At 37.8% G+C, this 14,107-nt stretch overlaps 2 protein-coding genes across 2 annotated transcripts in view; both read right to left on the bottom strand.

Annotated features, from left to right (window-relative positions):
• Window positions 1-268: 268 nt before the first annotated feature.
• The window catches only part of LOC140953594 (NADH dehydrogenase [ubiquinone] 1 beta subcomplex subunit 7-like), a 139,506-nt gene continuing 125,667 nt past the window's right edge, over window positions 269-14,107 (bottom strand). The window contains exon 4 of the mRNA XM_073403010.1: window positions 269-281. The gene's annotated coding sequence lies outside the window, so the exon portion shown is untranslated. The remainder of the gene's footprint in view (window positions 282-14,107) is intronic.
• Window positions 9,705-11,469, bottom strand: LOC140953593 (uncharacterized). Its single transcript, XM_073403007.1, has 3 exons — window positions 11,209-11,469; window positions 10,138-10,764; window positions 9,705-9,803 (listed from the first exon to the last, which is right to left on the bottom strand). The coding sequence occupies exons 1-3, from the start codon at window positions 11,441-11,443 to the stop codon at window positions 9,799-9,801; spliced, it is 867 nt and encodes a 288-aa protein (XP_073259108.1). The 5' UTR covers window positions 11,444-11,469; the 3' UTR covers window positions 9,705-9,798.

The raw sequence follows: 14,107 nt of genomic DNA, 5'->3' as shown, positions 1-14,107 counted from the left end.
AGACTTTTTTTTTTTTTTCACTCCTATACTATATATAGCTTTCCTGTGCAGATCAAAGCATTGTTGACCAAAGGTGAAATAAACGATCATGTTGCATGAAACAAACGAGAATGGAGTTTAAGTGCAATCAAATGATGCATTCTTACAAGTTTTGCACGTTTTATGCGGATCAAAGTCGTAACACTGGGTGAAATACGTAACAAATATTAATATTAAGAATTCTAAGCGATTCTGTTTTTGCGTTGTGGCTGTTGTTTCCATCGTTTGCAGCACAGACAGAAAACAGATAAAGCAAACAAAATCATTCTGAGCCGGAGTTAAACAACCTTCGACTTTCGATTTCAGTCTTCTATACCTCGCGCGGTGAAGATAAGTCAGGAGAAATGATAGCGAAAAGACGAGGTATTTGGTATACAAACTTTTAATCTTCCTCTAATGACCCTTAGAAACCGACAACTTGATACCAAAATTACTCAAAATAGCCTCAGACGTGCCATTTTGGTGATTTTTGTCTAGGCTTGTTTTGTCCATAGTAATAGTATAAACTCTTTCCTTCAACCAAAAAAGACAAGGTCATTGACAGAATTGATATGTTGACCTTTAGCTTGCCAAAGACTATTTTTTGCACTCTTACACCCTATAGCTTTCCCGTGCAGATCAAAGCATTGTTGACCACACACGATGAATTTCTCCCGGCATTGAAAGGAAATATCAATCAATAACTAAAGATCAGTGCCCGGTTGTTGAAAAGTTGGACAGCACTGTCCACCGGATAAATCGCTATCCAGCAGATAAGTAGTAGTGACTTATCCAGTGAATATTGAACAAATGGAGCCAGTTTGAAGTTAGATTAAAGCGCTCTTGAGTTAATAGAGCCCGCAAAGATCCGCATGAAATAAAATTGAAGTATTTAAGTCGTTCACTGTTGCTGATCAGTATAGGTGGCAGGTGGAAGTCGGAATTAAAAAAAAAAAATACGGAAATCGGAAATTGGAAGTTGGAAATCGGAAGTCAAAAGATGGAAGTCGAAAGTCGGGAGACCCTCCTCGCCTTTCGTACTTGTCCAATCCAATCCAATCCAATCCATCAGTTTTTTCGGCCGCTTACTTGAAGTTTGAAGTGAAGTTTGAAGTTTGAAGTTTGAGTTGACTTATTAATGGTCATTAATAAATACGTAGCAATTCGAAAACTGAATTGCGTATTTACGTTCAATAAATAAAATTACACAGATTTAGTTGTTCTATCTATTTAATTCTACTTGGCCTGGAGTTATAAAAACCGGGTTATAGCAAACATTTTGTAATTTCTCTTAACTTTCCCTGTCTGATAGCTTCTTTACTGAGTTGTTTGCTTATGTGTTTTTCTGATCTTTTTTTGGTTGTTGTTGTTCGTTTTGTGGTTAGGGATTTGTGTCGAAGTGGCTGTAGACAAAATTTGGAGAATTTCTATCTAGCCCCTAAAACCCCCGAATTCACTCACTCGATTTTGTTTATTGGGCGGCCCGTGAGGGCAACGCCCAATCATAAAATGGAGGCCGCCTCATCTGTGCAGCAAAAAGACAATATGACTGACAGAACTCCCAGAAGACTTTGCGTGTGCCATTCCTCTTCAATGGGACCGATTTCAGCGAGAGGGAACAGGTCATTTCAGGTCAGATTTGGAAGTCGATTTGGGACGAACACAAAATTATTGTGTGAAGTTATTAAGCCTATATCTACGCCGAATGATTATGTAAATACGGTATTCGAAAGTCGACATTAGCCTGTGCAGGAGCTGCAGAAATAATGCCATCCCACGATGCCCAAGGGAAAAGCTTTAACCCATTGCAATTCTCTCCCTCCGTGTAACTTTAACTTTATTTGATTTACCACAAAATACAAATAACGATAAAACAAGACAGTTACACAAAAGCAAATGAATGTGGCGAGGAAGCCCAAAAAGAAACCATGAGGCTTATAGACAATGGGCTCTCTCAGAGTAAAAATAAAGTTAACAGTAACAGTAAGGCCAGGATCGAAAGTAAAATACAATGAAGGTAAGTATAAATTAACTAATTACATAGACTGAGTTAAGTTGACAAAATATAAGGTATGGTACATGTAACAATAAGTATAAAAATAATATCAGACATGTGAAGAAATATAACTATTTACTACAAGATTTATAACTAATAATTCATATATATTTTTTTTTTTCAATTTCGTTTTGAATAAGTGGAGAGAATTAGATTCTTTAATATCATTTTCTATAGAGTTATAATAAGTAGGTCCTTGGAAACTGACAGAAAATTTACGAAGGTTTGTTCTACAAAAATGAAGGCGAAAATCGTTCGCGTGTCTAGTGGCATAGCTATGGACTTGTTTGTTTAAAGAAAAATAATTGTTGAACTTTGAAGGCAAAAGAGAATGGTTAAGAGAAAACATAAGTTTACCCAATTCTAGTTGTCTAATATCGGAAAGTTTTAGTAGCTCTAATTCTTTGAAAATAGGGTCTGAATGAGAATCGAAAGTTGATTTAGAAATAATTCTGATAACTCGCTTTTGCAAAGAGACAAGACGGCGAAGATTGGTCTTGTACGTAGATCCCCAGACAATAATACAATAATGAAGATAAGGATAAACTAAACAATAGTAAAGAGTTATTAGACAGGGTTTAGGTAGGAAAAATCTTGCTCTATTAATAACACCTATTGATTTCGAGATTTTACGAGCTACCTGAGAAATGTGCGGTTTCCAAGACAGACGTTCATCAAGGACTACACCGAGGAAGACCGTTTCCTTAACCTGTTCGATTCTCTGTTCATTTATGCATATTTGCATTGGAAAATGATAGCTTTTCTGTCTAGGCTTAAATAACATAAAGTTTGTTTTCTTCAGGTTTAAGGAGAGTTTGTTTGCCTTAAACCAAGTGGATAATTTATTAAGTTCGGAATTGAGTGAGGCTGCCAGGTAGACAGGATCTTTATGGGACATAAATAAATTAGTATCATCAGCGAATAAAATCAGCTCGACGAGCGTCGATACGTTATTTAAATCATTAATATAGAGCAAGAAAAACAAGGGGCCCAAAATGGATCCCTGGGGGACACCACAGCAGATAGTTTGAGGAGAGCAGCATTGACCGTTAAATTGAACGAATTGCAACCTGTTGGAGAGGTAGCTTCTAACCCAGTCCAGAGCCACGCCACGTATACCATAGTGTTCGAGTTTGTCAAGCAGAATATTATGATCGACGGTATCAAAGGCCTTAGAAAGATCAAGGAAAACGACAACGGCATGTTCATTGCGATCAAGAGCAAGGGAGATTTTTTCATATAGGTCAATCAATGCTAACGAAGTTGAATGATTTTCCTGAAGCCAAATTGATTATCACATGGAATTTCTAGTTTACTTAAATAATTATAAAGACGGTTATAAACAACCTTTTCAAGAAACTTAGAAAAGCTAGGGAGAATCGAGATCGGTCTATAGTTCGTAAAGAGTGATCGATCACCGGCTTTAAAGAGTGGTATCACGTGAGCAGTTTTCATTTGGTCGGGAACAATGCCATGAGTGATAGATAAATTGATTATAGCGGAGCTCCACCCGCGCGCGAAGCGCGCGTGTGGACGGAGCTCCATAGCTAAGGAAATGTGGTAATCTACCCATCCGAGAAAATTTGGTAATCACGTGACCGTACGCCCGACCGTCCGTCCGCACCACAGGGAAACCAATGTTTTCTCTCACACTTTCTAGCTAGTTTGGGAGCCCAGTAGAAAACTAATTGCACATCAATGTTGTGATCAATTGACAGCTGTCAAAACAGGATATCCGCTGACCAGTGTCACCTGACTGTACCGCGGGCTCAAGTGTCGACCCATCGAGGTCGAGTACTTTTTGAAGTTATCCGCTGACAAATTACCAGTTTCAAATGATCGCAGGCTCAAGTCTATTTTTTCCAATGATTCATATGAAATATGTTGTGTTTATGTCACTATGGCCCCGCACTGTCAAGATTTTGATTTCAAACTGACCTCGGACGCGAAAATTCAGCCACTTTTTTAAAAATAAAGGCGGGGAAGATCTTTTCTTACCATGGTCACGCGTTGGTCACGCTCTACGTCCAATTTTTGTACTCTGATTGGCCAAAATTTGACAGGTGAGTTCATGCGGAAAATTTATGCAGCATCTTGAAAGTTGTTTACTTTGACAGGTAAAGCTGACAGAGTTTTGTGTCAACTTGTGATGTTTTAACTGTCTTTTTCCACTGGATGTACAAAATGAAATACAGCTGCTATCAAGAGTCTTCTGTTATCCATGGCTGGTTTGTTTATTGGGTTTTTGGTTGAGAAATGCGTCGCTTGTCAAAATTGGGTAATCCGATTTCGGATGGCATTGTTTTCGTCTTTCACCTTGCTCAATGCGTAAGAGGGTTTAAAAGTCTCAACCAACTATGGCCTTCCTTGATATCTTTCAGGAACTGAATCTCGAATGGTAAGCCTGAGTAATTATTGTATTTGATGTTTGTTTTTGTTATATCTAATTTCATGAAGTCGAGCACAGTTTATGCGGCAAGTTTTTGCACGTTTGTTAAGATTTGAGTCAATGATCTGATCTAGTATCAGGTTTGATATAAGCTTACAGAACTTTAAAAGGCCTTCAGATTTTTTTTTTTTCACGACGAATAGAAAAAAAACGTTCCGAAGAATATTTAGTTATAAATTTGGCTGTAGAAAGAAAACTTTGAGTGATTTTCTTGCTTCGAGGAGTTCATCTTTGAAAAACAAAACAAACACCGGGAGGCCGGCTGAAAGTAAAACAAAATAAACTTAAGCTTAAGCTTTAAGCTTAAAGACTCAGGATTTTTAGAAACACTTTAATACTTGTCTTGGTGAATGAAAATTGTTGTCTCTGTAAATGTTTTACCGAATTATATTTCTTTTATTGATTGTCAGTAGTCTCTCTTGCAATTTTAATCGCTTGTCCGTGGTGTTTGTTTTCATCGTTCATGAACATCGCTTGCAGGAGTACTTAGGAATGTCGCGCGTATCAAACGCTTTATAATATTACACATCGTTATGACTGGAACCATTAAATAATAAAAAGTAATGATAATAAATTCGTTATTATGTTGAAGCGTATCTCCATTAAAGTTCATTCAAACACTCGACCACACTTACAGCTCGCACTAAAAATGAGAACCGGCTGGCCGTATGGGTGATTTTGGAAATTTTTTGAACGGTTTCGCTAAAAGCCCACGATTGATCGTCCTGGACATTGAAAAATTGTGAAATGCCGTATTCTGTCCGAGGTCTGTATGATAAAAAGTACTGTTTCACCTCAGATGTGATGTATAAAAAGTATAAAAGGTTGGTTTACACACCCTCAGATTTGTTGGCAAGGATTTGTAAAGTAAACCTGTCGAACGCAAAAAAATGCGGCCTGATTTGTTTTCCAAGAATTTGTTTTCGAGGCCTAATCTACTGTGATCAAGAGCCATTATGGCTCTTGAATGTGATAGAAGATGTTTGCTATTTTTTGGGTGTACATATATTTAGGCTATCAACTCGATGTAAGATGTTTCACTCTAAAATAACTTATCCTTTCCCTCAAAAGTCACATGAATGTGCCCTTAAGTTAACTGATTTGTGGATTACAAGTTTATTGTTTGATTTAAAATATAAATTTATTAATGGGAGCTTCGCTTTTAGCCCTGGCTAAATCTATATATTATGAGCTAAAGGATCGGCTATAATTTGAATTGACTTTTTTAGCGGAGCTCCTCGCGCGCGCGAAGCGCGCGCGTGGGCGGAGCCCCATAGCTAAGGAAATCTACCCATCCCAGAAAATTTGGTAATCACGTGACCGACCGACCGACCGACCGACCGACCGTCCGTCCGCACCACAGGCATACCAATGTTTACTCTCACACTTTCTAGCTACTTTGGGAGCCCAGGAGAAAGCTGATTGCAGATCAATGTTGTCATCAATTGACAGCTGTCAAAACAGGGTATCCGCTGACCTCTATCACCTGACCGTATCGCGGGCTCAGGTGTCGACCTATTTAAACGATCGCATGTTCACGTTTATTTTTGTTTTAAATTCAAATATGTTGTGTTTATGTCAGTATCGCCCCGCACTATTACGATTTTGATTTCAAACTGACTTCAGACGCAAAAATTCAGCCAGTTTTTTTTAAAATACAGGCGGGGAAGACCTTTTCTTACTATGATCACGTGTTGGTCACGCTCCATGTCCAATTTTTATGCTCTGATTGGTTAAAATTTGACGGGTGTGTTCATGCGTAAAATTTATGCAGCATCTTGAAAGTTGTTTACTTTGACAGCTGAAGCTGACAGAGTTTTGAGTCAACTTGTGATGTTTTTAACTGTCTTTTTTCCACTGGATGTACAAAATGAAATACAGCTGCTATCAAGAGTGTTCTCTTATTCATGGCTGGTTTGTTTATTGGGTTTTTGGTTGAAAAATGCGTCGCTTGTCAAAGCCGATAATCCGATTTCGGATGGCATCGTTTTTGTTTTTCACCTTGCTGGATGCGTACGAGAATTATAAAGGCTCAAGCGATCCTTGCCTTATTTGATAGCTTTCAGGAGCTGCATCTCGAAATATGGTAAGCCTGAGTAATTATTGTATTTAAATCTAATTTCATGAAGTCCAGCGGCGCAGTTTATGAAGCTAGTTTATGCACGTTTGTATTAAGATTTGACTGAGACACTGATCTGACCTCGTATGAGGTTTGATATGAGCTTAAGCTTACAGAACTTTAAAAAGCCTTTCGTCGATATTAATTCAACGTAAATAGAAAGAAAAAACTTTCCGAAGAATATGTAGTTGTAATTTTGGCTGTAGAAAGAAAGCTTTGAACGATTTTCTTGTCGTGAGTTCATATTTGAAAACAGCCAACACCGGGAAACCGGCGGCTTAAAACATAAACTTTAAGCTTACTAGTAAAGACTTGAGGATTCTTAGACACACTTAAATACTCATTTGTTTTCGTGAATGAACATTGTTGTCTCTGTAAGTGTTCTATCGAATTATTTTTCTTTATTGATATTTGGTAGTCTCAAAAGTGCAATTTTCATCGCTTTGCCGTTTGTTTTCAGCCGTTCATAAACATCGCTTGCAGGAGTACTAAAAATGCCAAGCGTATCAAACGCTTTTTAAGATTACACATCGTTATAAAACCGTTAATATAAAATAGACTCAATGAATTCTTTATCACGTTGAAGCGTAACTCTTTTGAAATTTCTTCGCACATTTGGCGCTTGTCAAAAGTTAGAACCGGCTGGCCGTATAGGTGATTTTGGAAATTTTGTGAACGGTTTCGCTAATTAAAAGTCCACGCGTGCTTCGATGGTCCTGAATTTTGAATGAATGCAATTTCTCTGGCAAAATTGTGAAATACTGCATTTTGTCCGAGGTCTGTATGGTAAAAACAGCGCCTCATAGTACTCTTTCTCCTCAGATGTGGTGTATAAAAAAATTAAAAAGATTGGTTTGCACGCACCCAGATTTATTGGCAAGAATTTGTAAACTTGTCGAACGCAAAAAATTCGGTCTGATTTGTTTTCCAAGAATTTGTTTTCCACGCCTTATCTACTGTGATCGAGAGCCATCATTGCTCTTAAATGTGACCGAAGACTATTTTTTGGGTCTACATATAAGGCTATATCAACTCGATACAAAATTTGTTTCACTCCAAAATCACTTAGCTTTTCCCTCAAAAGTCACATGAATGTGCCCTTAAGTTAACTGATTTGTGGAATACAAAATTATTGTTTGATTTAAGTTATAAATTTATCAATGGGAGCTTCGCTTTTAGCTGTGGCTAAATATATATATTATGATGGAAATGGGAATTCTATCATGGCCAGCTGCCTTACCTGGTCGAAAAGCACTAGAAATTTCCGATAGCTCATTTGGAGTCACTGGATCAAAAAACACCGATGGACAAAAGTGACCAGAGAGAAAACTGCGGTGAGAGACAGACGAGTGAATTTTTTTGGCTAGATTAGGTCCTATACTGGAAAAATAACTACAGAATCTATTAGCGATGTCTACTGGATCCGTAATTTCTTGGTTGTCAACTTTAAAGATGAAATTGATTTTAAACGCTTTCTTTTTTGTCTTAATAATTTCGTTCAGAACTCTCCATGTAGCTTTGGAATTTGATTTAGAAGCATCGATTTTCTTTTCGTAATATATACGTTTAGCAATTCTTAATGAGTGATTCAATTTGTTTTTGTAATTTTTATAACGAGTTTGATAATGCGAAGATTGATTACTGAGATACTGTCTATATAACTTATTTTTCGTTCTTATCGACTTCAGAAGTCCTTTCGATAACCAAGGCTTACTCAAACGGTAATTGCTCCCTCCGTGTGGATCGAAAGTAAATACAAGAAGGAATATACTATTTGTATATCGTCCCGTTAAAGAGAAACATATTCACGTTGATAGTTAGGAGGTCTTTAAATGCAATATCGGACAGAAAAACTGAAACTTAATTTTCTTTGCGAAATTTAAAGAACAGAAATTACTATTAAAAGGAAACTAAGCCACCAAAACTGACACTGTCACATTTTGTAAGCCTATAGACTGACAATAATTTTTGGAATTTCTGGTTAGATTAGGTTAGTCACGTTAGTACTGTCATATACTGTATAATTGGTGGCAGAGGCATTGGGGAATGGGCAGCCTGTGTATAGACCCCTCCCACCTCCCCTCAGGAAAAATCTGAGAGAGGCGGGAGGGTCTGTACACAGACTAGTGAAGGGGGTGAGTTGTGCAAATTAATGTCTCAGTTAAAAATAATGCCAATCGCCTCTCGCTTCAAAAGGCTATCTCTTAACCCATTCCACGGCCGCCTGATGAATGGGGGGTCTTGTTGTTGTTGTTGTTTATCGATCCTACCCCCAATTCTCTATTCAACTTAAGTGGCAGTAATTTGAAATCAGTGCGCCCCTAAAGCTAGCTTCGTTGGGTGGCTCAAACAGTTAACACCCGTGAAAGAACTAACAATACGGTGGCTTGAATAGTAGCACCATAGAAAATAGGGTCACGTTTTTGTTGCCCGTTTTACCGTACCTTAACCGAGATTTTGTTTCATTGTTTCATCTAGATATAAGCTATGAGGTGTAGTCTTGTAGTTTATTCTCAAAAAACGGCTTTGCTCGTCAAAACGAGGCAAAGAATTTAGTACTGGAAACCCTAATATTTAACTTCTATAGATTAGAGAGATTGGCACTGGTTGAACAATTTTTGGATAGTAAGGATGGTTGGTTCGCTTCATAGTGGGTATGACCTTATTGGGAGTGGATAAGGGGCCCATCTGAAAATGATGATTATTAGGTTAGGGTTACACGTACAAGCCGCCTTTTAACTGTGTTTAGACCGTAGCACAAAGGGGTTTTATAAACTCTATCGTGGCATGAAGTACACTTGCTAAAACTTACGGAACAATTTCTGCTTTTTTCGTTTCAAGGGCAGTTCATCATTCAGCATAAACAATCAGCATGGCTGATTCAAATTTGAAGTCGCTGTCTTTTAACTTTACCTGACCTATCTATTCCTGCCCCCAAGCCCCTTCCATTTTAATACTTTTTAACAGTTCTTGCATATATGATGCGAGACTTTCGACGTCGATGAGGATAAGAACTTCACACGATCTCCATGTACAGTTACTCTTTATTTTCCCTTTACAAAAAGAAAAGTCCATACAAAATTTTGAAGCTGCAGAGAATGCTCCATTCTAAATGTTGGCTTAAAATTTTTTTAAACTTGACGCTTCTCTCCAGGATCATGCTGAAAAGGAAATATAACAGCAAACCAGGTTAGCTATGGACTTCTGAGTCTTAAAAAAGTTGCAGTCAGGAATCTACAGTATCACAATTCAGTCCGGCGAGTGCTCGCAATATTCTGTGTATAAAAACTGAACTCTTCAGTACCATCTGAATACAAGCTATTTTTAAAATGTTCTTTAAGTCGAAGCTAGTGCCATTGGAACTCAGAGCAGGATCATTCTATAGTGAAAATATTCAATACCCATTGATGAGAGAATGACCGCTCACCTTGTGCACTTTTATTTTTCACATTGTAACGAACATTTAAATTTCCTTTTTTTTTATTTTTTCATTACCTGCGACTAGTTTCTGTATTGCTTGAATTTGCTCCTGACTCAAAGCTCTGTTGTAGATCCGCATCTGAGCAATTCTCCCTTTGAAGTACCCCCTATTACCACTCTTCGCTCCCATTCTGATACTATCTTGAGTGGCTAGTTCAAGGCCCGCTCCAATGTTTAACGTCTGAACCACAGCTCCATTAACCCACAGTTTGGCTTCGCCAGAACAACGGTCGTAAGATGCGCCAACAAACTTCCATCCACCCGCGAGACTGGTGTGTTTCAAATAGGTGGTAAACGAATAACCTCGTTTTGTGAAACGGACAAAGAGTTTTCCACTGCCAACCCACAGGTGAACACCCCAGCTTCCACTAGTCTTGTAGTTGAATAGAGGTCCATCTTGGCCATCAGAGTACACCCAGCACAGCATAGTCATCGAATAACGCACGTCTAAAGGTCCTCCAATCCTGTTGGGAAACTCGATGTAGCTGTTGGAGCTTCCAGAAAATTTATAAGAGTAGTTAGCTCTTCCATCGGGCCCTGGTGCCAGGGTAACCCCACGAGGAATCCCTTTTACCGCTCGGTTGTTAATCTCCTTGGTACCGTACGCAGCATTAAGGGGGAAGAAGGCGACAGGATCTGGAACTTTTAATGAGCAAAGAATATTTATCATTATTTTTGAAGAAACTGAATTCTGATGCAATGGATCTATGAGGAGGATCGACGATGGGTATCAGTTCGGAAATGAAAAAATAAGGTTTATAATCAGGGTACAACAGGATATCTTTGCGACCCAGTGTTTCACTATATAATTTACGTGGCATATATAATATATAAGGCCGTAGTTATGGGTTAACACATTTTTTAATCACCCATTAAAAGAGCGTTATAGCTTATAAACGTGTGTATACTCTTTAACTCTTACTCCCTTTTCTTATTGACTGAAGCCTATGCGAAAATTCAAACCAGCTTGAATTCGAAAAATATGGCATAAATAAGCTTAGAATGTCAATCCCTCAGTAGTCTAGCAATTATGTATATTTTAAAGAAGTGACGGCATTCAAAACTGAACTGTTACCACCAACCAACCTTTTTTCCTTGTTTTTTCTCTCTTGGATAAATTTTTTAGTTCTTGTTCAATTGCTTCCAGTTTTGTTTTCATTTCTATGATTATTTTCTCGAGCTTGGGTCCAGCGTGAAAGCTGTAATAGTTGTTTATGTTGCAAGTAGTTTCCTTTGAAGGTAGGTTATTCTGGCTTTGTGTTGTCGCCGATTCTACCGTTTGTAGGAGCCACAGAAAGCAGATGAAGCCAGTAAAAATCATTCTGTATGATGTTTTGTACCGTTACACCGTCCCCTCTAAGTCTTGTTTGAAGGAAAATAGCGACGAGATATACAGCTAAGAACTGTCCTTTTAATTGACTGTTTCATAAAGTATTCCACCAATCAAGCTTCAAGAAGCTTTCACCTTGGCGGTAGGATTGTTTGAAAGGGCTATAAATAAAAGTGTCGTTGAATATTCGTGTAAAAGCCTGTTCACCTCTTATCAAAAGCTCTTTCTTAAACTGAATCGATTACTGTTACATGAAGAGTGACTTGCATGCACAAATTCCCTACACAGAAAATACTGTAAAGGATTCAATGGACCATTTTGACAAATTTTATGTGGCAGAACCAATTCAATTTCTACTATGCCAGTGAAGGAAGACATTTAGCTAAGAAAATCCTTAGTTTCGTTAAGTTAGAGACCGTTGACATGTGTGATAAAGGTCTCCCATCCATTAAATTTGGTGGCCACGAAATATCATCGAGTGAGGTAACTCAAGCGGAGCTTCCGTTGCTCGAGGCGAAACACATTTTACAAATTGCAAGAAACGTGGTTAGCTAATTTAACTGATGAATTCTAAAACGACTCATACAAAGAAAACAACCAGAGATACATTTTAAGATCGGATATGCTTAAGATATAACCGGGGGGGGGGGGTGGTACTCGATATATCTCTGGGTGGGGAGGTGCGGCGCGGCCCCTCATACCCTAACCCTGTTTAAGACAAATATCGCTGATTTTCCTACCCTGTTTAAGACAGAATTCTGATTTTTGATACCCTGTTTAAGACACTTATCCTGTTTAAGACAAAAATTGATAAGTCGATACCCTGATTAAGACAAAAAAATGATAAATTCGATACCCTGTTTGTGACAAAAATCCCGAAAAACATACCCTGGCTGCCCGCACGTCCCTATTAAGCCCTTATAAGGGAGTACTCCCCCTCCCCCCCCCCCCCGGAGATATAACTACTTAATTCGTTGTAAGCGGAAACCTTGAAACTCTCTGAACAGGGCATAAGTAAAGCGACCGAGTTGTCAGTTATTGTATGGATCCTTAAAAGACCACTGAAAATAAATTATCTTCTGAAAGGGTAATAATAAGAAAACTTCGTTTTAACTCGAAACGCAATCTCTATATGCCACTTAAAGGCTTTTGTTAGTGTTTGATGTAATTCGTTGCCCAATTTGATAATTAAGCGTGGCAGGATCAAACATTTTATTGTTAAGTCTTATTAGTCTTTTATATGGCGGTTTTCCTGTTGAAGGCCACGATGAGTTTTCAGACACCGTGAAATTTCTGTACACCTGAGTACAGTTAAAACCAGAAACACTGTTATAGATGCTGTAGATTAACAATGTTGGAATTGAACTGAAAGCATCGATTAACTAATTAAAAATTTTTGTGCAATGGAGAAGATATTGTTAATAAAAAAGCTGAAACCAGCGTTGATTACCTTGAATTTCTCAAGCATGAAAAGGAACTTGTGTTTTGGTCCTGAGAAAATTTCTTTGTGATGATCTGGACTTTCCGCCGATATCAAAGTTTGTCCAATCCGATGGCATTACAACCTTTGTTAAAAAAAACTCAGCCTTTGATACGATAAAGTAAAACATTAAAATAAAAAATGATCCTTATTATTTTAAAAGGTGTAGCGACGAAACAAAGCGAGGAAGTTGAAATGAAATTATACAGATGTCTCAGTACATATCTTGTAAACATACATGTAAAATGGGCATAAATTTCACATATGATTAATTCGCCTGTCCTGAAAGAAATTATGTTTCAAAAATATTAAAAACTTCCACAACGAAAACGCCGAAACCCTTACCCCTTTTTGCGGTACTGAATTATACTTGATGAAAGACAAAAATTTACATTTTAGTTTTTCAACCGAGTGATACTACTTGATCCCTATTGACTGCAAAATACTCATACCTCATTTCTAATGCGACATGGACACCAGAATATTTTCTGCTGATAACCATAAGGGCCGGATTCAATAATTGTGCCACAGGATGGGAATATCTCTTCATGTGACACCGCGCCCATGTTTAGTTTTCCGTCCATCGCTCTCTTTTTCGTAAAACTGTCAGTCGGTTGAAAGTAATGAATGAATAAAGGGAAAAAGGCTCATAATTTGCCGCTGCATGGTCCACTGATTCAAGGCAATTTGTATGCTTATTATACTAAAAAAACGACGCCGTCTATCCAGTCTTTCGCTCGTTTCCTACGTTAGACACGTACGTCTTCATTGGTACCTTTGGTTCTGGTGAACGGGTTCTAAAATATATTCACGAATGCAACAATAAGCAGCTTTGATCAAAGACAAAGATAATTTATGGGCAAATAACAAAGCAAATAGCAAAGACCTTTGGCCTGAAGAGAAAACTCAACGAATAATCCAGTCTCTACTTTGAATATACTGTTACGTCGGTTATCACAATTTAATGAGACTTTTAATTATTATTTCCTTGTGTCCTTAAAAACTTTCAGATGCAATTAATCATGTTAATTTCGAATGACTAATAAGTTGACAAACCCTCTGATCACTTATAAATCATGATACCCAAATATACTGTACTCTCCTCTTATAGGCTTTTCAGGGATACTAATTAACAAATAGTTGAAACTAAACATATAACGTCTAAGAAGTCCCAG

This window comes from Porites lutea, chromosome 12, assembly GCF_958299795.1.
Source record: "Porites lutea chromosome 12, jaPorLute2.1, whole genome shotgun sequence".
NCBI lineage: Eukaryota > Metazoa > Cnidaria > Anthozoa > Scleractinia > Poritidae > Porites > Porites lutea.
Note: the sequence above shows the minus strand (reverse complement) of the source record. Positions and strands in the feature narration are given on the sequence as shown.